Raw genomic sequence first — 26,174 nt, forward strand, 5'->3', positions numbered from 1 at the left:
TTCAAAAGCTTGTAGGTGTTTGTTCATACACAAGTCGATTCGCTAGGTTTCCAGGCATGATATGCTCGCTGCACAAGGAACTCCCCTAACTCTAAAAGCCTGACCCAGTCTCTAAGAATCCCTTCACGCAAGGGTCACTTGTCATTAGAAGCCGGGAGGAAGTGTCCTGCATAAAAAGTTTGGCCACCCAAAGCGGCTGGCAAACACCGCGTGTGCCTTTCAGCCAAAGTCAAGTCCTTTATTTATGCTGTGGGATCTGTAACATTATCCGAGTGAGAATACTTCATTTAGGAAGTGGAAAAATTGGTACGGGTACATTTGTAGATGCGAGGGTTACGTCTTTCATACCTGGGAGGAAATAGTAAACTAATAATAGTGTAAATTATTACCGATTTGTTTTACTGTTTATTGTATATGTTAAATTGCTCCATGTACAGCACTTTGTATGCAGCGATGGCTGTTTGAAAGTGCTCTATAAATACAGTTGAGGTGAGTTGAGTAAAAAATAAAATAATAGTGAAAAAAAAAGTCCAAATCAAAATTCAAGATTCTATTGGGAAAACAGACAAATAGCATTCCTGATATGCTAAATATTTTACACTACAATAATACAGTACTTGTAAGCTTATAGGCCACTCCTGCCAGCTAAGATGCCGGTTTCAGGCCTGTTAGCTGTGTAGTATTGAAGAGTGAATAAGACACTTACTAAATTGCCTGCAATTTTGCCGTTCAAAGTTGTATACTCTCCACTTTAGTGCCAGTAGGGCCAGACTTGTGTGTAAAGTGTACACTAAATTCTGGTGTTTCACACTTCATGTCAATCTTAGCCTAGCTTAGTAATTAGCATGGCTTCTCCATCTTTCTTTGCCATCCCTTCGTAAGAGCGATATTTGCCAGAACTGTATTCTTACTTATGTTTATTCGCCCCCACGTAGGCAAATATTACTGACTTTGGAGTGACTTGTTTAGCTCAGTGATGGAGCTAGACTTTTATCCTTGGGGTGACCAAAGCTAACTTGGAAACGTGATCAAAAAACAACAATTAAACTCACACATGCACCGACGTGTGTGTGTGTATGTGTGTGTGTGTGTGTGTGTGTGTGTGTGTGTGTATGTATATATATACACACTGTATGTATATATATATATGGGTTTTCTCCGGGTACTCCGGTCTCCTCCTACATTTCAAAAACATGCATGGCAGGCTGATTGGGCACTCTAAAATTGTCCCTCGGGTTAATTGTGAGCACGAATGGTTGTTTGGCTATGTTGTCTATATATATAATTTTAGCTTCTTTTTTAATGATTTGTTCAGTCAGACATCTCTTGTATACTTAAACTGGGATTCCTTCGTTCATGAATGAAGGAATTTGGTGTCCATATTTTGTTATGAAATCTATTCATTTTAGACACCATCTTTCGGTCAACATCTTTCGCACAGGCTAATTATGAAATGTTTAATAGGAGTTACAGAGTCCCGGGTGCATCCCACCTCTTATCCAAAGTCACCCATGACACTAATGAGGATAAACACGACAGAAAATGGATGGATTTCTTCACACTTTCAATTTATTGTGACGCTTAATTATAAGGTCATTCACAGAGAAAGGACAGTGGTATCGAGTTGGAACAAACTGAGATAATCACCCCAAAAATGCATTACAAACACTGGGTTGGGGGTCGGACACTTTTCTTTTTTTCCTAAGACATCACCATCTGCTGGATCTAGTGGGGAACAGCTCCAGTTTGTCTCTAACTAATGAAAAAATATCGACACTCTTTACGCCGCTTGATCTTTAAGTTATGTATGTACCTACTGATCCCATGGAGAAGTCACTGAAATCTCGTTTTGGGTATTTGTGGTCCATTTGGACTCGAGTCATGTTGAATTGGGACTTGAATTACAAAAGTTTATCTGAAATAAAAGATCAATGGAGGCACCTCCACAAATCTTCCTATCGACTGTAATTTGCTTGAATGATTCAGCAGTTTCAACATGCACCACTTGGCTGAAAATGCTTTCAGGGGACAGTTTTAGGTTGCACCAACAAAAAAAAATGCAAGGCAGGAGAGTAAAAAACAGTGGGGAGGAAGACGACACAACGCTGATGCGAAGCTCACGTTCAACAAACTTGTCACTCGCCACTACATTGCATCTATTTTACTTTCTTTTGGATTAAAAAAAAAAAAAAAAAAACATACTTACATCCTCTGCAAGAAGAAGGCCACCCAGTGGTGAATCAGACCTGCCAACAACAAGGCTCATATTGGCATCCAAAATATTCAGATAGGCAAATGAAACCCCAATAGTGGCACAGTTAGAAGTGACAGGGAACCCATTGCTGATAGACTCACCTATTTGCTGTTTTTGTTTTCAGGCCAAAGCGCTGCCTAATATAAAAGTATTGCTCTGGTGCAAGGTACTAAGTTAAAGTGGGGTGAAGAGCTCAAAAGTAGTGCGCTGCTGCCATCGTGTGGCACTTATAAGCAATTAGAAACCTTTTGGGGGAGTGGGGGGAGGGGGTGATAATTGGCGATTGGGGTTAGGGTTATTGGGGTTTGGGCATTTGGGGTTTGGGCGATTGTGCACCCACCTCTCATCCAAAGTCACCCATGAGATAATGAGAACAAACGCCACCGAAAATGGATCTATTTCTTCACACTGCCAATTCATCGTGATGCTTAGTTGCACGTTCTAAGCTATTCTTGTGAGCTGAAGTGCTCTCTGTCTTTATTATTTACTTGTCATCCAATCCTTCAATTCATACTCACACACAGATCAAGTATTGATCAGTCTGGGGTGAGATGACACATCATCATCTTCCACCCACACCTGGTTAATTCATCAATTCCCTGATAGCCGGCTGACGTCTCCGCCTCTGAAGGAACCAATCAAAACTGATCATGATTATCTTTTGTATTAGATCTACCTCATTACGTTGTGCGGTATCAACAACAAAGCCATCATGAGCCAAAAGCACTGCAGATTTTCTTTTTTTTCTTTTTTTTTTTGCATCACTGGGTCACAGATGACCCTTAGCGATGAGAGCATGTCACTGCAGCCCCTCACAAACACGCACTCACTTGTTCTCGCCTTACATTACCCTTCTTTGAACTAAAAACGTCATAAATGTCACAGGATAGTGTATGTAGAGAGTCGCCGAAATTTAAATGACTCAAATACATAAAAAACGACTTGGCTTAGGTGCAGTCAATGTATTTACTTACATGCTAGACATGAGAGGCCTGCTTAAAATCAACCCTTGATTGTATCATCTTTTCCCACTGAAGCAAATGTATCTCCACTTATCCTGCATTTCCACAAACACATCACACATGCACTAATATATGAAACGCGGGCATCCATGCGTACCCTCAAAAAGAAGAACTCCCTCCTCTCCAAAAACACCACCAATGTTGTCCCATTGTAAAGAACTGTCAGTTACGGCCGCCTCTTTTTGGGCCAAAAGGAAAGCAGCGGGATTCAACTTGGGGGCCCAGTGGAGGGTTTTTCTTCCTGGAAAAGGGTCCTCGCTCATGGACTTGAATGCACTCAGGCGCTAATCTTCCAAGCTGTGGGAGCCCACTCTCCATTCACACGATGTAGCGAGCCCCTCCCTGAGCAGGCACAGCTACGCATGCTGATGCTACCCACGTGCTTAATGCTAACATGGCGATTGGAATTTGTGGATTTGAGAGATTTTCATTGCAAGTGTATGATGGTGATTGATCTGGCAAATTTTGTGTCATTGTTACTGTTTCCAATAGACCTGAGCTTGTTCTTCAGGGTTAGCGCCCGTGGTCAAAGTTGAGCGGCAAAATAGTCACAAGCCAATGTCCACCAAACTCCATGGGTAAATATTTTTGGCCCATCATTAGAATAGACGCTTGAGGAAAAACCTTTTTCTTGAACAACTGAAAAGATCATAAATGTCCACTTAACAAGGTCAAAAACCACGTACCATGTCATAAAAATCCACTTCACACAGTCAAAACTCATTATCTACTCAAGAAGGTCAAAACTCAATGTGCAGCAAACCCCATTACGTCCTTCCATCCATCCATTATCCAAACTGCCATGCAAAGGGCTGAAGACATTAGAGTTATCTTTTTTTTTTGGTTAATATTACTTTTTTTTTTAATACGAAAAAAAATTCATCCTCAAAAAATAAGAAACGTTCAATTCACAATCATATTCATAATTATATTTATTTATTTGTATTTATACATATTATTCATAATTTAGAATACTATCAAATTAGTAAACCATCACATGAAGTTGCGACAGCAGCGTAAGTCAAAAAACGGGGCAAAAAATTTCAATTTCAGAGTGTCTACCATTGGAAATATCCAAAGTATGCTCTTGTGTATGTTGATATAAACAAATCCAAAGCGATTACAAGTGTGTGTGAAGAAGCTCCCATTCCACACTGTTAAATCAGAACAAATGACTGCACTTTTTCATCGCCATTTCTATCCAGCTTGTCAAAGCGTCTGTTCATGATTGGCGAGTGCCCTCCAGTGGATTTGAAATGTACAACGCCAGTTACACAACCAACGCGATGTGCTCGAGGCTCTGTCCTCTGTAGATGGATGACCCTCCTCCACTAACACGCGCTTTCTTGCAGTGACAGGCCCGGCAAAGCAGCTCAAAATGCTCAGCAGATGTGCGCATTGCATACTGCCACATCTGCAATGTGAAGAACGGCAAAGCAAAGAAGATTAAGTCCACTTCAAATCTACAATTCTTCAATTTAGCGCGCAGCGGCCTTTGGCAACGTTAAGTCCTCAGGAGGAATGTTATGTGTCGTTTATAATTCCAAACACAGTATTTTGAATCAATCAATGCACTTGTTACATTTTATTATTATTTTTTTTTTCCTAGAAATGAACATTTGCTTATTTTTCTAACGGGCTCATGAAACCCGTTTGCCTTGGCGGCCATTTCCCAAGAATAGAATAAAATTATATATGCATTTTAAAAAATTATTGGAAAAAATGTTATGGGATTGGCTGCAAGGTTAAATTAAAAAAATGACTCAATTCAATGACATACATGAAACAGCGTTTGAGGATGTAGCACACTGTTAACAGATACTACTCGAGTGGTTTATGACCCCTAACAACCAAAAATAAAATAAAATGATAAATTAAATCAAATTTAGGACAAATGATTAGCTTATATCAATGGTGAGGCTGATGTTGCTAAATCATATCTTTTTCAAATCATAAAAGAAAGTAAAAATAATAATTTTAAAATATGGGTTTGGAGTTATTGCGCCTCTGTTGCATTGGTTTGAAGTTCCCAACATGAGGTTGCATTTTCTATTCCTGGGCTGATACAGCACATGAATGGTACATACTTATAGAGCGCTTTTATCGACATTATATGTTGCGCAATTTTTTTGATCATAATTTTATAACCACTCTTAAAAATCAGGACCCAGATTGCTTTCAAACCTGAGGTCACACATTCTGACAGCTGAATTTCTCAAAAACTAAAATCATGTGTCGAAACCTTAATCACGCCTTTGAATCCTGACCGATTACGATTTACGTCTACGGCTCTCAGTGGCTTGCATCCTTAACTTTGGAAAAGGGGATCTTGAGACCAAATCCTGTGCTGGAGTGTTCTCAAACCTGAAGTTTTGTAATCAATTGGGAGTCCCTTCGCCATGCCTTTGTAACCTTAAATGCTCCTTTGAAACCCTGAGTGATAAGGAACCTTTCCTGTCTGTGTGGCACAGTGGGAAGCACCCCACACTTCGGACGTTGGGGTTTTTCAAATCCAAAGTTTTTAACTCGTTCAAATCTAAAGTTTTGTAACCATGTTAAAAATGGGAATACCGCTCTGAAGCCAAACTCACCTTTTAAACCTGACTTTGAAACAGACCTTTTTTAAAACCACATATCTCATAATTGAATTATTCTTTTTTTCATCTCCTTTTTAAAACCAAGGACCCTGCGTGGAAGCCAAACCCTTGATTGATTGAAAGCTGGGTATTTCAATTAAATGTTTGTACACCCCCCCCCCCCCAAAAAAAAAAAAAGAAATGTTTTAATGGTGCTATCTTTTCAGTTCACAAGAGGTCAGCATTGCATCGCAGGCATGCTGTTGCTCTCCTCACTCCAATACCAACATCAAAATATTCGCCCACAGAAGTCCTGAAGTATAATTCATCACCTCATTTGATGCCGGATCTGGCCCGACGATCATTTTTTTTGTTTGTTTTGTTTTTATTTTTGGAGCGAGAGGGGGCGGGGGGGTCATCCAACCATCGAGTGCTTGGATGCGCATTACGCTCGCGGCCAAAGGGAATTGGTGCAGTGTAAACAAACCGACTGCAGTAGAAACTAGTGGCACAACTATGAGCACTCGCTTTCAGATTCGTAAAGGATTTGCTGGTGTAAAAATGTCCATTTAATCCGTCAGATGGACCTCGCAACTGACGGCTCCTTAACCACCACTTGAGTCCCGCGATGACCGACAAGACGGAGGCGGAGGACACCATCACCAACAGCGCGTCCCTCAGCGCGCCCTCGCGGCTCCGCCGGCCGCCCGGCGAGCGCCTCCCTGGCCCGAAGACAAATGTGTGCTCCCGGTCCTACTTCGTGGTGGTCATGGTGTTCTTCCACATCTACATTATCAATGTGATCGTCCTCCTCTTGTACGTGCACTACAGCAGCGGACAAGAGGACTCCAGGCCGGATTCTCCTCGCCATGCTCCGAGTAGCGACAAGCAGAACCCACAGCCGCCGCGTCCGCCATCGAAGGCACCGTTGCCGCGTCACATTTTTCTCCCACGCATCGAAGGCATCCGAGTGAGTACGCCAGGGCTGTACTGCCGTGATGCGACACGAGTACTGCATTTACCATCACCACCCCATTATTCTAACTGCATCTCACAAACAGGCGAATAACAAGAACCCTTTCCGTTTAACTGGCAGGTGGGCCATGTTCAGAAGGTGTCATTGGTGCCTGGTAAAGTCCACGAAATGAGAACCTTGAGTTTGAAACCTCTGCTCTTTGGTAAGCACAATTTCAAATCGCCAGAGCTATGCCAACAAATTCGGTTTTCAGACACACACACAACAAAACTTGACACTTTTATTCCTTCAACATGCATGTATATTTATTATTGTGGTTGTCGTTTGCAGAGGTGTAGAATTGAACTAAACTATGCTGGGAGCTGTTCTGATGTTTTGATGATTTTATTCGCAAAACTTTATAAAGCTAAAATGTATACTGTAAAAAATAAAAATTAAAAAAAAGCAATGTTGGCTAACTGTTCCTCTCAGAATAAAGCTTCTTTTGCACATCGGAAGAGATGTAGTCTTAATGGTCCCAAGATGAAGTTCAGATAAGTGCATCTGTTGGAGGAAGAGGAGCAGCAATGCATGAGCAAATTGTCAAGTGGGTCAGGTGTCCTGGAGCAAAGACAGTCCAGTGCATCTTTAGTTTGATAATTCTGCACAATGGACCCTTCAGAGCGCAGTGCTCTAAAAGTGGTACAATTTGAAGTTCCATTTTAATATTCGGGGAAAATATCCCCTAAAGGGGAAGTCAAATCAATCATATTCAATATGTTTATGTGGCACCCTATGATCAATAAAAATATGATTTTGCTGCTTAATTCAGATATTCCACAAATGCAATACTAATCGGAATCCATGTTTGGACCATTGTTGGCACATTTATGTCAGGATTTTTTTTTGTTTATTTTTTGTTACTTCTTTATAAAGTCATAAAAAGTATTTGTTTGACTTTGGAGGTTTCGTAACAATTCATTGGTGCTTTTTCTTCATACCTCTTGAAGTTCACATTGTATTTATTAGCTCAATTTCCAGTTTTGCCAAATTAATCCATTTCCCCCTACCCGCCCCAAAATGTACAAAATTGAAGATAATCAATCATCAATTTAAGAGCGTAATAATTGGAAGACATCATTAAAAAAAAAATTTGTAGCTACAATTTTGTGTCATTGTGCAGAGATCCCTGGGTTCTTGTCAGAGGATGAGTGTCGTATTGTGATGCAGCTGGCACAGCTAAAGGGTCTAATGGAAAGCCAGTTGATGGTGCAGGACGGCCAGGAGGAGCTGGCCAAGGAGCTCGATCTTAGCCCAGAGGAGATCTTCAGTCTTCTCGACATCAACCAGGACGGACAGTTGCAGCTCCATGAGGTGTATGTCACTGAATGGATCGTGAATGCGACATAGCCTCCAGAATGTCTTAGTACAGCCTTGATAAACTCATCCTTTCTTTTGCCATTTTCAGATACTGACTCACTCGCGAGTGAGGGATGGTATTTGGCTCACGCCAGAGAATTTGCAAGAGATCTACGTCGGGCTCAACGCAGACAAAGATGGGAATGGTAAGAAGTCACGCGGTCAATTTAATTGAGCTAATCACGATGAGTAAATTCCCCTTTGGAAGACACACGATTCACTAAAAGATAGGAACAGTTGGCTTTCAGACGACATTTCTGGATGAACCTACAATGCCCGATAACATTTACAGGCAAACTTTATTTGACCTTTTCGTAACTTTTGAATGCATGTCCAACTGTTCAATGTTTTGGTACAGCTTTTATGCAACTTGCAGTTCTCTAAAAGCGCTGAACGGCAAAATTCACAACAGGTGTTTTATTCGACCAATACATTTCCATTTGCCTTTCTGTGACTCTTCCAGTCTCTCTGTTGCGACCTGACGGTAATACCTTTCGGTGGCTACTTTCGACTGACACCAGGAAAAAGAGGCTGGAGTCAGAGCAGGTTTTGGTCATAAATAATTTCTTTTTAAAAAGCAGAGGAACACATTTATGAGCGTCTCTCAGGAGACTGAATCACAACGGACAAAGCATAGACTTATTGATGATGTCGTTCGGGACGATCCCTTTGCTCTGATTGGAGAATCCTGAATGGGCTGATTTCTAAAAGTGTCACAACACTGACCAAAATTGGCTGATCTGTTCAGGGAAACTAATTGTCAGGCTGTGTGTGGGTCACTTGGTTTTTTTTTTCTTAAAATTCTGTGTTTATCTATCACACTGTCACATTTCACTTTGTTGAATACTTTTCCACATTCAACTGGAATTTACTTGACTATGTTGGAATCTTAATTTGAAATCAAACATTTATATCGAAAAGCAAGTTGTACAAAATGCACCTTTCAGCCTTGATATCGGATCTCATGACATTGCGCAAGCGTACCAAATCTAAGGTGTGAATTTTATACGCTGAAGGTCTGCTGAGTTTAGAAGAGTTCAGGCTCCTGAGTGTCGACGCCTTCCAGCGCTTTCTGCTGCAACGGGGGGTTAAAAGGAGCCAGCTGGTGAGGAACAGTCGGCACACTTGGCTATACCAGGGAAAAGGAGCCCATCAAGTCCTTCAAGATATTAAGACGAGGTGAGGAAGAAACGCAGTAGAGCCTCGTTCTGTTGTGATTACACTGCAATGTCGATTTGTCACCAAATGTTAGCCCCCACCCCCGCTCACATTCACACCTAGTTTAAGAAATAATTTCAGTGTTGATGCCCAAGGGTCACTCGTCTTACGCGTCTGCCATCGACATTGGTGGACCTAAGTGAGCCGCTGCAGGTGGTCCGCTATGAGCAGGGCGGGCACTACCATGCCCATCACGACAGCGGGCCCTTCTACCCAGAAACCGCCTGTACTCACACACGCCTCGCGGCCAACGCCTCCACCCCTTTCGAGACATCCTGCAGGTGAGGCCGCTGGACTCGTGTCCATTCGTGTGATGTCCATGTGTCCTTTTTTTTTTTTTTTGTATTCCATCGCACTTGTCTGTGTGTCTGAACCATCCACGTGTTTGTTATTTTTAAAACCTGTGTTGCACACTCAGGTACATCACTGTTCTCTTCTACCTGAACTCTGTTGACGGGGGCGGGGAGACCGCATTCCCTGTGGCAGACAACAGGACCTTTGATGAAGTGGTGCGTAATGTCTGATGGTCTGCAAATGTGAACGCAGAATCCGGGTCAAAGGAAATCACGTGGCTTTCATGTCGGTGTTAGCTTGCTTGTTTGTCAGGGAATGTATGCGACGGAGATTCGGGAAAAGTGTCACCGGGGCTTATTATGAGGGGCGGTCAGGATGAGAGCATTTCAGTAGTGCATGTGAGAGGCTTTCCATTGTGTGTTTGAGAGGCAATCCTAAATTCCGTCCCTGATGGCACCTCAAAGTGAAGCATGTTTTGTTTTTTTGTTTTTTAAGTCTCTCATTCAGAATGATGTCGATCTCATGGACACCAGGAGGAATTGCGACAAGAGTAACCTAAGGGTGAAACCTACCAAAGGGAAAGCTGTTTTCTGGTACAACTACCTTTCTGACGGAAAAGGTACAGTGCCCCTTTAATGCCTTTTGCAGCGCAATCCAAATTCAGCCAAAATACAAATGAGTAATTTTCCCTTTACAAATATAACAATACTCTGTTTTGATACACTCATTGAAAGATTCATTTACAAGGTGGTCATTATTCGTGTCGTAATTTGCAGTGGTGTAGTCCCGGCGGCATTTATATTTTTCAGTGTTTATATTTTTCCTCTGCAGGATGGGTTGGAGAGCAGGATGAATATGCTCTGCACGGAGGCTGCGTGGTCACCCATGGCACTAAGTGGGTCGCCAATAAATGGATCAATATTGATCCAGATTACCAGCGTCAGGCTCGTTTCGAGCAGCTGGTGTCCCATCAGTCAGAGGATGAGGATGATGAAGATCTGATAATGAATTCTGATACCCATCAGGAATTGTAGCTCAGAATTCAGCCCACAACACGTTTGGTGACCGCAAGCTGTATTCAGGGAATGAGGCCATGGTGGTTTTATGCAACTTGTAATGCACTTTTGTCAAACTTTGCTTGATATTGTTATCCTGTTATTTATTCATTTATTTATTTATACGAATTGACGGTGTAGAGTTAGACTCCCCGTTTTAGGAATGTTGCACCAAAAAGTCAAACAAAGGAGCAGTGAGGTCCCTTTGCATGAATTAGCTATAGCCTACATGTTTTGCCGTTGCTATGAAATTGCACTTGACAGGGATTGCTAACAACAACATTTTAGTCTAACTTATTGCTGCCAAGCACCAAAAAAATATATAGGCACTCTGTGCAACGCATGTTGCCTTGTCTTTGTTCCTTGAATCCTTTATTTTGGATTGTAACACACAAGGTAAAGTTCATCTCTTCTCTCTTAGTCATTGTTTATTTTCATATATACACATACATACAGTGTGTGTGTGTGTATATATATATATATATATATATATAAACTGCTTTATGTATTTCCCATGTGCAAAAAACTAAATAAATCAAGCCTGTCTTTTTTTTTATTTTTATTTATTTTTTGCTGTCACACCATAATCACATTCATTGAGATTCCCAATATTAATCGACCACTAGAGTGAGTGAGTGAGTCACATCATTGAGTTCCGGAGCTGAAGCATCTGGCTCAGTCATGATGTACAACAACAATGACATCATTTTTGAAGACATTCTAAAATATTACACCAACCTAAATTTTGCCTCAAGAATCTGTCACACTAAATATCTATGTTCTATGAGTTCTTGGAAGGTCTTTCCCACCTTTGTTTCCAACCGGATGTCTTGATGGGCACCGGTTCCTAAAGCTTGGTGTAACTGTTCATAACCTAGAACGAGAGCTCATATGAGATCACTTGGTCACATACTGTTTATGGAAACTGCTACAGGCCATAAAATGTCACTCCCCACAGAACAGAATTATAACCGGATCACACTTACCAATGATGACTCCTGTCCGCGATGGTCCAAGCAGTAGAGAACGGCATCGTGGACAGAGGCAAATAGATGTTTCTTTGTAATCGACTCGGAGAAGAAGTGGCCAAGCTCCAGCTGTCGGACCACAGAAGCTGAAGAGAAGAGCAGGTACGGCGGCTGTAGAGTTGACATTGAAATGCTCTTTCTGGCATGTGTTGCACTTACCCTGACAACCTGCCAGGTAGACATCAATATCAATTTCACCGAAGTCTTGGAAAATCTGTCAACGGGTATTAGAACTGAATTAGTGATCAAGGGAGTCTGGATGGGTGAAAATACAAGGTAGGTATTCAAGTATTGGGACAGCTGAGCAATTCTGTCAGTATATAAAAATGGAAGAAAAACTATTTGTTCATTGAATATACAATTAGGCTCACTAGTTGACACTTTCCAAAGGTCACGCCACTAAAGATGGGCATGCGTTTCAAAACATACCGTATGTCCATAATAGTCGAACATGGTCACTATCTGGCCTTTATTTACCATTTCTTAGTCTGACTTTCCCTTTTTTTTTCACACCTACGTTTTTCATGGTCTTCGCAGCCACTGTGTCGATGAAGTTGGCCGTGGAGAGGTCAAGAATGATGGAATGGATGTCCCAGGTCCATTTGCCGAGAGACCCGAGAGAGATGCGCTCCAGGTCACGACTTTGGGTGTCTTTGCTGCTGGAGCCCCGAGTGGTGGCGTCTCCATCCATCTGTTCAGACGTCCATCCAGAACTGGTGCCGTCTAGATCTCCTCCCTTCAAGTATTCCCATCTAAGCTGACCATCTCTGGCATTGGGTTTTACAGAGGCTGTGTCGATTTTCCCATCGGCCGAGTTTTCTTCATCCTTATCTGTGCCCTTCTTCATCATGCTTGTGTCTCTCCAGGTGTTGGCCCTTTTCTCCACACAGAACACTGCTGTCTGGTCAGCAAGCTCCTCAGGGGTAGGTAGAAAAATGCATTCTGTTTCAAATTTTGCGATTGATTTAATGAGTGTGCTATTTCATGTGCTGTACCTGTGACAGAGAGTAAGTACGTTAAAACAACATTACCTCTCTCTTGGCTTGTCTTTGAGCCCATCTCTCTTCTCTCTTTTGTCTGCGTTTCTCCTTGGCATCCTGTCTCTTCTTGTAGATAATCATTTTCGTGATATCAAGTCCACTCTGAAAACGTAAGGAAGACAAAAAAATAAAGACAGAAATGCTAGGAACACCAAATGCATGATGTTTTTCCGCTCGGTTCGAACAAGTCAAGAGTAACGAAAAAAAAAGTGCAAACCTTTTCTTTCAGCGCCTCGAGGTATAGTTCGGCATTAGCAAAGTATACTGTAGCAGAAGAGCGGAATATTGTAATACCCGGGATTTCTCTTGCCTGCAAAACAGTAATATGAATGACATATTTCGATGTGGGTACAGCGAGGATTAAATTTTTTATTTGTATTTTTTTGTCCGTTCTACCTCTTCGTGAATCTCTAAATCCACATACAGTTCTGAACCATCAACATTTCCAAGAAGAGAGTACGTTGGTCTAAAAAAAAAAAAAAACATGCATTCAAAGGCCACAACATTAGCCACACCGGCATAATAAAATGAGAGCCAATCGAAGTTTTACATCCAAACTTCTCTCCTCAGAAAAATGAGAATGCAGAATTGACTCTGTCAGGGGAGCCATGATTAGATTATCCATGTGACTGTGTTGTAAGAATCAATTTTCAGAGTCTTACAGCTGGGTCCTGAAGATAACAGTAAGGAGTGCAAACATAATGGCAGCTGCAAGGCCCATATCCAGATTGAAGAGCAGAGTGGACACCCACGTCACCAACCACAACACCTGAGTGACACAATACAATAGTCAGTACAACATTCAACACCACAATCATTTCCCCCCAACTGTTGTTGTCCCCTCACCAAATCAGTCTTGTCGCTCCGCCATAGAAGAACAATGTCTGAGTATTGTTTAAACATCCCCTTCAAGTTCACAAAGACAATACATGCCAGAACTGCCTAAAACACATGTTGGGAAAAAAAATTCAGAAATCTTGTCATCGACTTTTCAAAGGAGTAGATTTAAAGCAATTCGTAGTGTAGGAAACCTTTGGTAGTTCCTGGAAAAGTGGGCCAAGTTTCAGTATTGTCACCAAGACAATTATAGCCGATGCTATTCCAGCCATCTGCAAGCGCACAAGAAAATGTGAGATTTCGAAAAAAATCCAAATAGAAATACTGCAACATCCTCTACAGACTTTGGAAGCTCTTTCTGTATACTTCTGTTTTCAGTTCATGTTAGTGAAAAGGCTCGTCCACCAGCGGGTTCGAGGATTGCTGCCACGGCAGACACCGACTACCTTGCGCCCACAGCTCCAATCGGCCGCCTCAACAATGGAGTGATGAAACATGGTCCACTCGGACACGATGTCCCCTGGCTACCCCCTGGGATGTGGACAAAGTTCTGCCGGAGGTGGGGGTTGAAACTCTTTCTGACGGGGGATTCTGTCAGGCGTTCCCAGCAAACCTTTCACGATACGGCTCATAGAGGGGCTTGTCACGTTCATCGGGATTTTTTTTTTTGTTTGTTTGTTTGTTTTTTACCAATTGCTTGCTGTTGTTTTTTTTTCTTTTCAATTTTCAGCCACCCATTTCGGTGCGAAGTTGTTTGAGACGAAACCATACTTATTTGTAGGGAAATAAGGAAAGAGTGTAGCGCTATGCTAGTGAGAGCCCATTTACCATTTTAAAGTTAAATCCCATGTGCGAAGGTCAAGTTGGATTGCAGCTCGAAAACAAATGAAAAATATGATGGTACAACAAAGTCTGCGTTTCTACTATTCAAAACTGACTTGTGTTTTTCCACCAGTGCTCTCCTGAATGAGACTCCGAGACATGGATGCACACACAGCGTAGGATTGGAAGAAAGCGCCCACTGTATTGCTGAGACCCAGAGCCACCAGCTCCTGTCGGAGAGCGAAGTCCAAAGTCACAAAGAGACGGTAAGAGACAATTAAAAAAAAAAAAAAATCATCAAACAACTGTTGAGAATCTGTTTCACCTGGTTGCTGTCTACTCTGTATCCATGTTTCAATGCAAATGTTTTTCCGAGAGAAATTGATATGGCATACGCTACAAGAGCCAGTGCGAAAGCATCTCCAATAACTTCATGAAAAATGCTCACGTCTGGTACAATTGGAGAACTTAAACTGGGGAGCAGAAAAGGATAAGAAATAACCGAGTCAGTTATGATCAAGAAGAGATCATGACAATGAAAAAAACTGAAATAAAGATGCTTACCCACTGGGGATTTCTCCAACAACTGGAATTGTGTAATTTCTATTTAAGTGACCATAGTTTGATATCAGAGTTGCTGCTATAATCTGCAAACACAGATATGATTTTGATATTTATAATATCGCTCTGGGGGGAAAAAAATGCACAGCAGAATTCTTAAGCAAAACTCATTTAAACCCAGTGAATCCTATTCGGAAAGAGGAGTTAATTATTCGTTTTCAAAAGATTTCTTTTTTTCTGCTGTCAAGTGCATAAATGTACAGGCCCTCATCTCTACCGCTGACTCTGCATGTTTCCGCTGCCCTTTTAAGGCTGCACGATCAGAGCCAAACTAAACTGCTGATGTGCCAACATGAACACCCCAGAAAGTGTGACCTTGTGTTAACTGACTGTGATGAGCTCCACTGGGATGGGAACTGGCAGCCTTGGGCTCAGGAAGGCGTTGATCTCCTTTGCCGCAATCAGCAACACCAGGGATACGAGACTGACGACGACAGTGGGGAGATGCGACTGCGGCAGCAAGAGGAAAACATCCTTCAGAGTCTGATTATTAGAAAGGGAGGGGGGGGTGAGAGAGAGAGAGAGAGAGATAATGTTACTACAGATTCGAAGACAACTGCGACACTGAGTAACACACAGGTTAATTATTTCTTATTTTATCATTGAAGTTGAATATACAGTATCATACAGGAGAAAGAAAAGCAGGTATGTACTTTTATTTTGAAAAAAAAAATAGATATTACATAAGTCCACATCAGATTCAAGTACTGACATTTAAACACACTTACATTTTTAAAAAATCCCAACACATATGATATTGAGAAAGCCAGAGTAATAGACAAATGTTGCACAAACAGTATGAGCCGATATTGACTCATACCATTTTCTTCACCATCACTCAAAGCAGGAAGCATTTATAAAGGAAATGCAGAGTACCCAAGTACCTCTTACTTACATACACCAGTGACAGCGGCCCATTAAAGCGTGCTGGCGACACCCCAAAGACGTATTTCAGTTGCGCCACGACAGCATGGAGCGCAGCAGCCGTTGTGTATGCACGCACCAGAGGTTCAGACAAGTACGTTCCCACAAAACCAAATTTGATCAAACCCAGCACAACCTGAGCATAAAAATACAACATGGACAGTATGTGCAGTTAAGAGGTTTGACCCCCCAAAAAAGGGGAAACTGTCCATTCTGTTTTTCAGACCTGAATAAGCCCTCCCAGAACGGTGGTAGCAGCAGCCACCTGTACCCTGTATGAGTCCCGAGCAGCTATGTCCACCTCGGTTGTGACATTGGTCCCGTTCACTTTCAGGAAATCAACATCTGGAGCAAGTCTCTCAGTCACACTGCCCACCATGATGCTAAGCACAGCAAATGTACCTGTAGAAAAAAAGGGGAAAAAACGAGGCGCTATTTCGACCATTATAGCCTGTTTTTCGACTCACCTATTGAAATATGGCGTGACGTTCCAAAAAAGAAGTAAATTAATGCCGGATAGAGAGAAGTGTAGAGTCCAAACACAGGAGGAAGTGAGGCCAGTAACGCATACGCCATACCTGGTGGTCAAATACGTGCTTTTTTAGCTTTCGAATAAAGAACACAGCATCAGTCAAAAATGATCAATAGGAACGATTATCCAACCTTGTGGCAAGTGCATGATTCCAACACTAATGCCAGAGATGAGATCTGGCATGCCATAGTCCCGGACTGAGTATTTGGGCAGCCAATAGAACGCAGGAAAAGTGCTCAAAACACCATGTTTCAGTTTGGGGACTGTACACCTGCAATTTATATTTTTTTTCTTTGAGTGTTCATTAACTGACGAAGTGTCTCGGCATATTTGCTAAACACATGACAATGAATTTAAGAGTACCTTAAGAAAAAAATCATAAAATTATCTTACCGGATGGAATCTTTAAGCTGGTTGATTAGAGATGGTTGAGCGTCGGTTTTTCTCTGCGCTAACTCTTCAAGTCTCTGCTCATTCAGTACTTCCCTTTCAATTCTATATATCCGATATTTGTACATTGAGTCCATTTGGCCTTAAATGTGTAAAGCTGTCTTGGAGACAACGCAAAAATTAAAAAAACAACACCAAAGGCCCTTTCCTTTATTACACCTAAACTGTCAGCGGTAAATCGGATACTGTGCTTCATCTTAATTTGTATGCGCACACCAGGCTGCCTAATGGTTAACCCTGGACAGGATGTTGTGGCAAGAACAGCGATTGGTCGGCTTGCTTTCACAGTGACATGCCGTAATAAACAAAAGGATGTGATTATGTTGGTAAAGGAGAAAATATTAACTTAAGGGAAGTTTGAATGGAGTTGTTTTGGCAACCGTGTACCGTGCTCGTTTTCCATTCGTAAGCAAAACTGAGGCGAATGAACCATGCGATGTAATCCTCAAGTTTCAACCACATTACATATTATATGCTTCTAAAGTTACAAAAAATATTGTGAAAGGTCTGTTTGCGGCCACACTGACGCGTACAATGTACTGGGCCTTTAATAAAGTGCAAGCATGAAATTTGAGTCCCAGCTATGAGCTTTTCATGGCAGTCATTCCAGAGCAAAGTGCTTGCGACGGAGGCAAACAAAAGCCAAATTTGAACAAATGATTCTCAAACAAAAATGAAACAGAACACGCTTGAATTCAATTCCAAAATGCCAGAGTACATGAAATAACCTCTTAAAATGCTAATTCGCCATGACCAAACAAAGTGACTTTCAAAAGATGTAGGCCACCAAAACAATGTCTATTTTGGGGTGAGTAGCTCAGAGGCCCTGGGGGCTGGGGGGGCGGATGACATATCTTTACCTCCTGCAGTGACTCAGACCCTCTCTCGAAGGATGGCAATAACACATGCTGTCCGATAAAAAAAAAGGTATACAGTATATATTTATACGGTATAGATATATCTTCAATGTTCTTCTGAGATGGCAGGCGACAAGGGAAGCTGATGAATTTGGTAAGGCTTTTATTCCTTCTCACATGCTAATCGAACAGTCCATGGAGTGGACGTGCATGCTATCTGATCCGGTTATAAATATCGTATCTGCCAAGTCAAACATTTGAGTATTGTCATTCTGCTGGAATCGTATTCTTATGAATCGTGAGAATGTCTTCCCAAAACTGACTCCTGGTTTAACCCTTTCAGGGACCGCGGTGACTACAGTGGACAGCTTGTCATGTTATCAGGGTACAAGGGTGCATGAAAGGGTTTCTATACAACAATCAAGCTCCCAAACTACACCGTAAAAACTGATTCTAATATTACCACTCTCTATCTGTTTCAGTGACAGCCCACCACCCCTTCGCTAGACACAGTATTTACATGCGCATGAATTTTTTCACACTTCAACCTTGAAGCAAAAAATAATAATAATGGAGTTCACAGCCAAACATGGACAGGTTCTGCTCGAGCAGTTACGGAAGATGAGGGAGACTGAGCACCTGACGGATGTGGTGCTGGTCGCTGAGGGCGTAAGCTTCCCCTGTCACCGCCTTGTCCTGTCCGCCTTCAGCCCCTATTTTCGTGCTATGTTTACCTGTGGCCTCCGAGAGTGCAACGATGGAGAAATATTCTTGCGAGACACCCCTGCGGACAGCTTGGCTCTCCTCCTGAACTACATGTACAGCTCCGATCTCCCTCTCACCAACACCAACGTGCAAGGGATCTCGATTGCAGCGTTTCTCCTGCAGATGGATGATGTCTTCGCTCAATGTCAGCAGCACATGACTGAGAACATGGACGCCTCCAACTGCCTCGGCGTCTTTTACTTTGCCCGAGATCTCGGTGCGGCGGAACTTGCCGAACGTGCTCAGCGCTTCCTGAGGCAGCATTTTGTCCAGGTCTGCCAGGATGAAGAGGTTGTAGATCTCGAGGCCCATCAACTTGGAAAGTTGATCGGTTCGGACGACCTCAATATTTCAAGAGAAGAAACCATTTTAGACGTGGTTCTTCGCTGGGCCAAACACAATGTTTCAGTCGAAGGAGAAGTTCGTAGAAAGCACCTCCCTGAGCTCCTCAGGAAAGTTCGCCTACCCTTGATCAACGCAGACTATTTAAAAGAGACAATGAAGAGGAATACAGCTTTGCTGACTGACTCTGAATGTCTGGAGATAATGAGGCACGCTTTGGACGTTGTCGAAATGCATCCCTCCGCTGCGCCGCGCAAACTCAAGTTGCGGTATGGGATGGAAACCACAGACTTGCTGCTCTGCGTCGGTAATGACGGCGGCGGGATTAGGTCGAGATACGGCAACTACGGCGAACGCAGCTTTTGTTACGCCCCTGCAACAGGTCGAACTTACTACATCACTTCGCCTCGATACGGAGAGGCCCTAGGGTATGTGTGCGCAGGGGTCGTGACTGAAGACAATAACATTATAGTGTCAGGAGAGGCCGGTGCCCGCAGGATGTCCCGACAAAAGGAAATGGATGTCGAGCTCTACAGGTGAGAAGGATCATACCTGCTGTAATACAATACGTCAGCAACAACGATCGGCGCTGATTTCATTTGATTTGCCAGGTACAAAGTCGAAGCCCAGGGCAGTTGGGAACGCCTGACGTCAGCGGAGTACCGAGATTCTTACGGGCTAGGTTCCTTGGGTGATACCTTGTACCTGATTGGTGGGCTGATGAAGATGAAGAACCAGCTTCTCATCACTAATTGTGTGGAGCGATGGTCTCTCCAGGGAGGACCTTGGCGCAGTGCAGCACCTCTCCCGATGCCGCTGGCTTACCACAGCGTGGTCAGGATGAAAGATCGCCTGTATGTCATTGGTGGCAGAACTCCGCAGGTAAAAATAAAAAGAATATGCATGAGCGTCAAACTTGCAAGGAACAATATACATTTCAAATTTACAGCGGAAAGAAAGATTCTGATGCCAAAAGAGTTACTCGGTGATGATAGCGTTTATCTAACTGTCAAAATCCTCTTGCAAACACGTACAACACAGTTTTGTCTTTGCTAATATACGGTGTTACCAAAACATTACCGTTACAGCAGTACCGTATTGAGAAGTCTTCTGAAGGCAAATCTTCGACCAGTTTAGGCACCCGGGATGCTGGCGTTTATCTCAGCTGAGTTCAGGGAAAACAAAACAACAACAACATACACTCTGGACTGGCAAGACCGTAGTCAAGTGGACCTTCATCGAGTCCAAGTCAAGTCCGAGTCACAAAGTTGCGAGTCCAAGTAAAGTCCAAATTCAGATGGGATTAAGAATCAATTTTAAGACGGAAAAATATTCTTATCATGACTACAAAATTCGAGCGATCTCCTTATGCTCAACACTCTTTTTAAATTGCATGGAACTAAAAACCCTTTGCTGTATTAACCGTGTGTGCAGAAAAACAACAAAAACGATAATCTGTCTTTGTGATGCCTCTGCAAATCTCGAACAAAGTTTGACGTGCTGCACATATCTGTCCGAAATTGTCTTCTTTTAGAATCTGCAGGTTGTATCATGTTTGTTCGTTTTGTTTGAAGATGTGGCTAACCAAATTTTATAACAGCGCTATTGGCTGACATGACTGTCAGGTTAACCAATCAGATGGGTATCATGATAATCTGAAAATAAAAATAGATTTCAAGTTTCTTTTGAAGGAGACATTAATTTTCAGGAATTGAAAACATAGTTGGACTCGGTCGAATCGATAAAAATAGTTTGCGAGTCCGGACTCAAGTAGTGCAGCCCTGTGGACTGGTGGCCAGTCAATCACAGGGCAGATATAGAGACAGACAAACATTCACATTCACACCATAATTGAGTGAGAACTAAGCCCACACTGGGTGCACTGAAGTCAGGCGAGTGAACCGCAACACCGTCGTCCTATTTCCACGATATGTTACGGAGAATGTCGGAAGTAATTGGAAGTGGAACAGCTTCCTGCATTGTGGTTGAGCTCTGAGGGTCTGCAATACCATGTCTTGTACTTTTCATAAATATGAGATTTGTATTCAGGCTCTGAATCTCCTGTTTCATCATGCCCCCTTTTTCCCCCTCTTGACCAAGCAGTCATACCGAATGGACGATGAGCCAGATCGCCTGAGCAACCGCCTTCTTGAGTATGATCCAAACCTAAATCAATGGACGGAGGGGGGTCCAATGAAGTATTCAAAATACAGATGTAGTGCTGTTGTGCTCAACGGGGAAATTTTTGTCATTGGTAAGAATTAAGAGAAGACGGTGAAGCAGCATAATAAATGTAATGCTTCTCGGCCGATTCGGAAGGTGTGACGTTGCTTCTGTAGGAGGCATCGGATGTGAGGGTGTGGACCGAGGACAGTCAAGGCATTGTCTTGACGCCGTGGAAATCTACAACCCAGATGGGGATTATTGGAGGGACGGACCTTCTCTACCTTGCTCTCAACTGTCACTGCGCACTAATGCTGCAAACGCCGGTGTGGTGGGAGGCAAGATTTATGTGTGCGGGTTCTACAAAGGAGCGGGTAAGATTACTTTCACTGTCCACATATGAGCTGTGTCAGAAAGGTACCAGGACTGGTGTCCCAAAAGATATATTTCAAATGTCAAGGACTAAACGATGAGTTTTCCCCTTCACTGTGGCCCAGCTGATCAACCAGCTGGTCTACAAAGAGATCCTAAGGTGTCTGCTTTATTCAGTGCGAGAGGAGAGACGACAGTTGTGACAGAACAACTAGTGGCTGCTTCACCAAGACAACACGCCAAGGAGAACATCATCGTGCTAGAACAACTTCCCGACTCACCTGACCTTGCCCCATGGGATTTTCATCACTTTCCCGAGATCAAGAAGGTCATCACGGGAACCTATTCTAAATATGTGGATGACATCAAGATGCAAAATGATCCCGGAAGAATCCTTCCAGGAGTCCATGGCAGAGAAGGCTGGGAAAGTGACTTCAGAGGGATTTCTTTAAAAGGGAAAACTTGTAATATGGGTTTGAATTATTTCTTTCATACATCCGTCCTGGAACTTTTCTCAAACACTGCATGCTATATACTAAAGTGGTGCACTGTATTTTAACATAATTTTTTTTTCTGTTTTTGACTCTCAGATCGTCATGACGATATAACAAAAGACATCCTGGAACTCGATGCCTGGGAGAATCGATGGACGGTTGTTGCTCGGCGCGCTTTGATGCATGACAACTATGACGTTTGCTTAGTGGCAAGTCTGAATCCTAGGGGCCTACTACCGCCACCTGCAGACCTATTGCGGTAAATAATAAAAGGATGAAAGTCAGCTGAAGCTTCGTTGTGAATGAATCGGTAAGCCGTTTTGCTGCATCTTCAAAATTGTACTTAGTAGGAAATTAGACATAAATATGCCTGCATGAGAACTATGCACACTTCCTGCGGGATGGTGGATATGCTGCAACTGAATATATGTATGATATATAGCCTTTTATCTTTTCTATTTCTACTGCTTAAGTTATTAATGGTGACAGGCTATCCTAGCCGTGGCGATTTGAGGTGATTCCTCATCTTTTTGTCAAATATCAAGGAATGCAGTGTCGAAAGAAATGTTTGCACAACTATTTTAGCAATAAACATGCACCTTTAGCTACATCACAAGTTGCTTTTGCCATTCTTGTTTCTTACATAATCGCGAACAAACTGAACTGAATCCCTTTGTTGAACCTCTTGAAGAAGTGTTAATGTTGAATGAAAACTGTTATTGAGATTCACCACAAACAAGAACACCAAGTCTAAATCGCTATCGACCATAACTTCTCGAACGAACATAAATCTGTGAGTGATACTTTATTTTCAACCGACAAGTCAACAGTCCAAACACTGAATACGTTCAAATCAAATGTGAGCAGGGAAAGTGAACTTGTTACTTTTTTCTTATCAACGGGAAATTGAGAATAAACTATAATCATGACAAGGCTTGATAGAAAAGCATTTAGCATCAGGCACTACTTCACCCACCATTCTTATCCAATCAATTAAATGACTTTTAACCAAAGTGCTTTGTTTTGAAAAAATAATAGAGAATAATCATCAATGGCCCATTGTTTCCAAAACGGTATTTCACACCTAATCCATTTCAAACAGCTGCCAGAGAGCATCAGGAGGACTGGAGTCCAACACCACAATCTCTGGGACGGGATTGACATTTTTGGGGCTTTCAGGGCTGCTACTCTCATGAGACCAGCAGCTGAGAGGTGTGATGAAACATCCTCCAGTTTTAGTGGGTCTGCTCTTTGTATTTGGTTGTAGTAAACTCTCCTGCTTACCGCGACTGCTTACTTCGCTCAGGGCAGGAGACGCCCCGAGAGGGCGCGAAACATTTTGCCCTTTGCTGCGGTCAATGTGAGGTTGACTGTTTTCATCCACGACAGTGAACTGAGATCTGTGGCGGACCAGAGGTCTTCTTGGTCTCCATCTGCACCTACTTGTAGGTTTCTTCTTTCTCTTCCTGATGACACAGTCCGGAGCAGAAACTTGCCTGTCTGGTGTATCCTGTGCCGTTTGAACCCCTTTGTCCTGTCCTGGTGATGTCTGCATGGCTTTGTCAGCTGCTTCAACAGGACAGGGCTTACCTGAGTGCACTGAAACTAGGGCATTGAGCAATTGCAAGGCCTCCCCAAGCATGGTTTCTTGCTTCAAAGTGGCTTTTTCTTGCTCCCGTCTCAGACACTCCACATCACGTTTCATTTTAGCGCCGAGTTCGACATTGCAGTCTCCATTCTGACGGCACCCAAACAGGGAACAATAATCAGCTCATGTGACGCATATGCCCTCACCATTGCGATGTAAACAAACAACATAGGAGTCACCTTTTGTACCCGTTCCCCCAATTCTGTCATCATTTCTTTTTGGGAGTTCACCGTGTTCAATAATGTTTGAAAGTGCTGTGAAATGTCGCTCTGGATACTGCTTACATTTTGCACTGAATGGATGAGAAGTATAGTTGAGTGAAAGGACAGAAACAATTTGATCTTAAAAGTCATGGCAAATTAGTGAGCAAAGGACCCCATCTGCTGGTCCAAAAAAAACAAAGGTGTTTGCTTTTTGCCGCACACTAAAAAATGGGTTTCACGTTTCACTAGAAACTCTAAGACTACATACATACATGTTGAAGACAAATCGCTTAACTTTTGCAGGACGGTTTGGCATACAGATGTGTTTTCTTCTGTGTTTGCAACGAGTTGCTGGATCTGAAATATATTGTTTTATTTTTTCACAAGAAAAGTCAACCAAATGTTGGAAATTATTTACTTACTTTGGTTAGGGTTTCGTGAATATGAAGGCATTCTTTTAAGAGCATATCACTGAAAACAAAAAGACATGACAAAAGATGAGGATTTGAATCATAATGATAAACTAAAGTCAAGCTCTGTGTTTCTATAGATTTGTTTTATTTTGCTCCAAGAAACAAAGATGGGACGCTACCTGTCACTTTTTTCTTTTGCTTTTTTCTTTTCCTCCTCAAATGCCTCCAAAAGTGTTTGGTTGCCCTTTGGGTCTCCAAACAAGAGAGGTTTGGACTGATAACGCGTTGAAATCTTTGGGTCACTACACTGAAAGAAAATTCAACTTCATATCAAATCCTGTTATTTTTCTCACTTTCATAATCTTTTTTTTCCTTTTTTTTTTGAACAAGAATGTTTTTTAAAAATTGCACTTTATGCACATTCTTACCCTAAATAATAGTGTTAAACTCATGGTGCACTAGCTATCTACTAACTACTATCTACTGACTATCTGTTACTGTAATGCAGTGGTGATCATTCAGGCAAGAAAGGCTTCCGCGTAGAAGCACTGGCTTATATTGACAATATAAATTCCATTATTTAGTCAATGGAATTGTGTTACTTTATTCCGAACAGTTTTTTCTCTCCAGTGTGTCGTGTTTCTCGCGGGCTGCACTGCTTCCAGTACCTGCATGTGAATGTTATATTTTCTTTCTTTCTTTTTAGCCAGTCAGATGTCAAAACCCATATAAATTAAATCTACTCTGCCCAGTCAGTGTTGCAATTACTTGTGCCTGCTGATGTGTCTTTAATGTACACCGTATTAGAAATCAGACTTCTTCTTTAACCAACACCAACCAGATTTCAAATTAAGCTCACAATAACTGTCAGCATTTTTCCATCCTCCAACTGGTTGGTCAAAGCAAAGGTTTTATGAGCAAAACTCATCTGCAGCAATCTGCACACATGGTCGTTTTTATTAAATATATATTGATTCTGAGCTGCTCCAGATATTATACATTACATGGCTCAGTTCAGTGATATTATACTGTGTTTTTGTACGGTATTGATGGCTTCTGTAACTGTGATTTCGTAGTGGTGGTGTTCAGGAAGTTAAGTCTGCTAAGCACCCATTGAAGGTCAAGGCACCAAATGCACTGCCCTGTACTGCTGTGATAACACAAAATCATCTCCTTGCGGTCAAACTATACTATGAGTGAACCAGCCCAGCTACCTCATTGTGAATTTGTCCATAGTTACTGAATTATCTTACCTCTTGTGAACTTTGCTGGGAGTTCCTGGATGACAAGGTCATATCCTGAGAAAGGCTTTGAGAATTTTCACGCCAAAACTGGGATCCGAAGAAAAACTGAGAATCTGTGAAGTTGGTGGCTGCATTTCTGTTGATTATTCAATGATATGACAGACAGTTTAGAAAAGTTGTTGAAATACTGTACTGGTAAAGGCACTCGAGGTCACTTTAAGTCATCTCAAGTGAGTGAGTAAAAGGTTGTTTCCAACATACACTGCATGAAATGAATCAAGTTGATTGTACAAAAGAATCAACAAAAATCAAGTAGGGGAGCTGGCTTTGTTTGTGTGAGCTTATTTTCACCTGCATCCTATTGACTGTGTGTTCAGCATTTCTTTTATGTTCGCCATGTGATTCATTGTTTCTGCTACTCCTGAGGACAAAATATAGAATGTTTTTTAGGTTAAGCTATTCAATAGAACGTGTTAAGCATTCAGCGCTTTAGCTAAGCGGGGTGTTAGCATTACCTTAGTAAGAATTAAACAGTCCAGAGACTATTTACAGGTAACACCATTAAGCATATCACCCTCTAGTCGTGTTAACTCTCACCCCTTGCTTACGTACTTGACTATAAAAAG

At 42.2% G+C, this 26,174-nt stretch overlaps 4 protein-coding genes across 7 annotated transcripts; 2 read left to right on the top strand and 2 right to left on the bottom strand.

Annotated features, from left to right (window-relative positions):
- Window positions 1-6,145: 6,145 nt before the first annotated feature.
- Window positions 6,146-11,339, top strand: p4htmb (prolyl 4-hydroxylase, transmembrane b). The gene is made up of 9 exons (XM_086117309.1): window positions 6,146-6,822; window positions 6,949-7,030; window positions 7,991-8,181; window positions 8,276-8,372; window positions 9,243-9,405; window positions 9,540-9,725; window positions 9,863-9,953; window positions 10,234-10,357; window positions 10,570-11,339. The coding sequence occupies exons 1-9, from the start codon at window positions 6,481-6,483 to the stop codon at window positions 10,770-10,772; spliced, it is 1,479 nt and encodes a 492-aa protein (XP_085973435.1). The 5' UTR covers window positions 6,146-6,480; the 3' UTR covers window positions 10,773-11,339.
- slc26a6l1 (solute carrier family 26 member 6, like 1) lies at window positions 11,323-17,229 on the bottom strand. Of its 3 annotated transcripts, none has more exons than XM_086117304.1 (19): window positions 16,991-17,229; window positions 16,729-16,868; window positions 16,533-16,643; window positions 16,292-16,467; window positions 16,037-16,201; window positions 15,472-15,624; window positions 15,085-15,167; window positions 14,846-14,993; window positions 14,637-14,750; window positions 13,893-13,970; window positions 13,708-13,803; window positions 13,524-13,630; window positions 13,258-13,327; window positions 13,079-13,171; window positions 12,853-12,963; window positions 12,339-12,737; window positions 11,981-12,035; window positions 11,780-11,907; window positions 11,323-11,667 (listed from the first exon to the last, which is right to left on the bottom strand). In XM_086117304.1, the coding sequence occupies exons 1-19, from the start codon at window positions 17,122-17,124 to the stop codon at window positions 11,641-11,643; spliced, it is 2,388 nt and encodes a 795-aa protein (XP_085973430.1). In that variant the 5' UTR covers window positions 17,125-17,229; the 3' UTR covers window positions 11,323-11,640. The 3 variants fall into 3 exon arrangements, with proteins under 3 accessions (XP_085973430.1, XP_085973432.1, XP_085973431.1); XM_086117305.1 differs by having other exon boundaries at window positions 11,324-11,667; window positions 12,339-12,734; XM_086117306.1 differs by lacking the exons at window positions 14,846-14,993; window positions 15,085-15,167.
- Window positions 17,217-22,650, top strand: kbtbd12 (kelch repeat and BTB (POZ) domain containing 12). Of its 2 annotated transcripts, XM_086117307.1 has the most exons (7): window positions 17,217-18,058; window positions 18,248-18,289; window positions 18,387-19,547; window positions 19,623-19,893; window positions 21,112-21,265; window positions 21,351-21,548; window positions 22,137-22,650. In XM_086117307.1, the coding sequence occupies exons 3-7, from the start codon at window positions 18,475-18,477 to the stop codon at window positions 22,301-22,303; spliced, it is 1,863 nt and encodes a 620-aa protein (XP_085973433.1). In that variant the 5' UTR covers window positions 17,217-18,058; window positions 18,248-18,289; window positions 18,387-18,474; the 3' UTR covers window positions 22,304-22,650. The 2 variants fall into 2 exon arrangements, with proteins under 2 accessions (XP_085973433.1, XP_085973434.1); XM_086117308.1 differs by having other exon boundaries at window positions 17,218-18,058; window positions 18,248-19,547; window positions 21,115-21,265.
- A 474-nt stretch (window positions 22,651-23,124) lies between these two features.
- Window positions 23,125-25,955, bottom strand: iho1 (interactor of HORMAD1 1). Its single transcript, XM_086118211.1, has 7 exons — window positions 25,900-25,955; window positions 25,558-25,684; window positions 24,484-24,611; window positions 24,314-24,362; window positions 24,164-24,248; window positions 23,868-23,980; window positions 23,125-23,778 (listed from the first exon to the last, which is right to left on the bottom strand). Exons 1-7 carry the CDS (start codon window positions 25,953-25,955, stop codon window positions 23,125-23,127), a joined length of 1,212 nt encoding a protein of 403 aa, XP_085974337.1.
- Window positions 25,956-26,174: the final 219 nt, after the last annotated feature.

The sequence above is a fragment of the Hippocampus guttulatus genome, chromosome 8, assembly GCF_054856545.1.
Source record: "Hippocampus guttulatus isolate MCC_2025c chromosome 8, RoL_Hgut_1.0, whole genome shotgun sequence".
In the NCBI taxonomy this organism is placed as follows: Eukaryota; Metazoa; Chordata; class Actinopteri; order Syngnathiformes; family Syngnathidae; genus Hippocampus; species Hippocampus guttulatus.

What these genes read in the sequence shown, in the direction of transcription:
- p4htmb (XM_086117309.1), top strand. Translation starts at nt 6,481, where the DNA reads ATGACCGACAAGACGGAGGCGGAGGACACCATCACCAACAGCGCGTCC. An exon ending in TTTGAAACCTCTGCTCTTTG is followed by an intron (nt 7,031 to 7,990) that starts GTAAGCACAATT and finishes GTCATTGTGCAG; the next exon opens with AGATCCCTGGGTTCTTGTCA. An exon ending in ACAGGACCTTTGATGAAGTG is followed by an intron (nt 9,954 to 10,233) that starts GTGCGTAATGTC and finishes TTGTTTTTTAAG; the next exon opens with TCTCTCATTCAGAATGATGT.
- slc26a6l1 (XM_086117304.1), bottom strand. Translation starts at nt 17,124, where the DNA reads ATGGACTCAATGTACAAATATCGGATATATAGAATTGAAAGGGAAGTA. An exon ending in GCACTGGTGGAAAAACACAA is followed by an intron (nt 13,971 to 14,636) that starts GTCAGTTTTGAA and finishes GTGCGCTTGCAG; the next exon opens with ATGGCTGGAATAGCATCGGC. An exon ending in ATTTAGAGATTCACGAAGAG is followed by an intron (nt 13,172 to 13,257) that starts GTAGAACGGACA and finishes ACTGTTTTGCAG; the next exon opens with GCAAGAGAAATCCCGGGTAT.
- kbtbd12 (XM_086117307.1), top strand. Translation starts at nt 18,475, where the DNA reads ATGGAGTTCACAGCCAAACATGGACAGGTTCTGCTCGAGCAGTTACGG. An exon ending in TTGGTGGCAGAACTCCGCAG is followed by an intron (nt 19,894 to 21,111) that starts GTAAAAATAAAA and finishes CTCTTGACCAAG; the next exon opens with CAGTCATACCGAATGGACGA. An exon ending in CGGGTTCTACAAAGGAGCGG is followed by an intron (nt 21,549 to 22,136) that starts GTAAGATTACTT and finishes TTTGACTCTCAG; the next exon opens with ATCGTCATGACGATATAACA.
- iho1 (XM_086118211.1), bottom strand. Translation starts at nt 25,955, where the DNA reads ATGAATCACATGGCGAACATAAAAGAAATGCTGAACACACAGTCAATA. An exon ending in TTCACGAAACCCTAACCAAA is followed by an intron (nt 24,249 to 24,313) that starts GTAAGTAAATAA and finishes AATATATTTCAG; the next exon opens with ATCCAGCAACTCGTTGCAAA. An exon ending in TGGGGGAACGGGTACAAAAG is followed by an intron (nt 23,779 to 23,867) that starts GTGACTCCTATG and finishes GGGTGCCGTCAG; the next exon opens with AATGGAGACTGCAATGTCGA.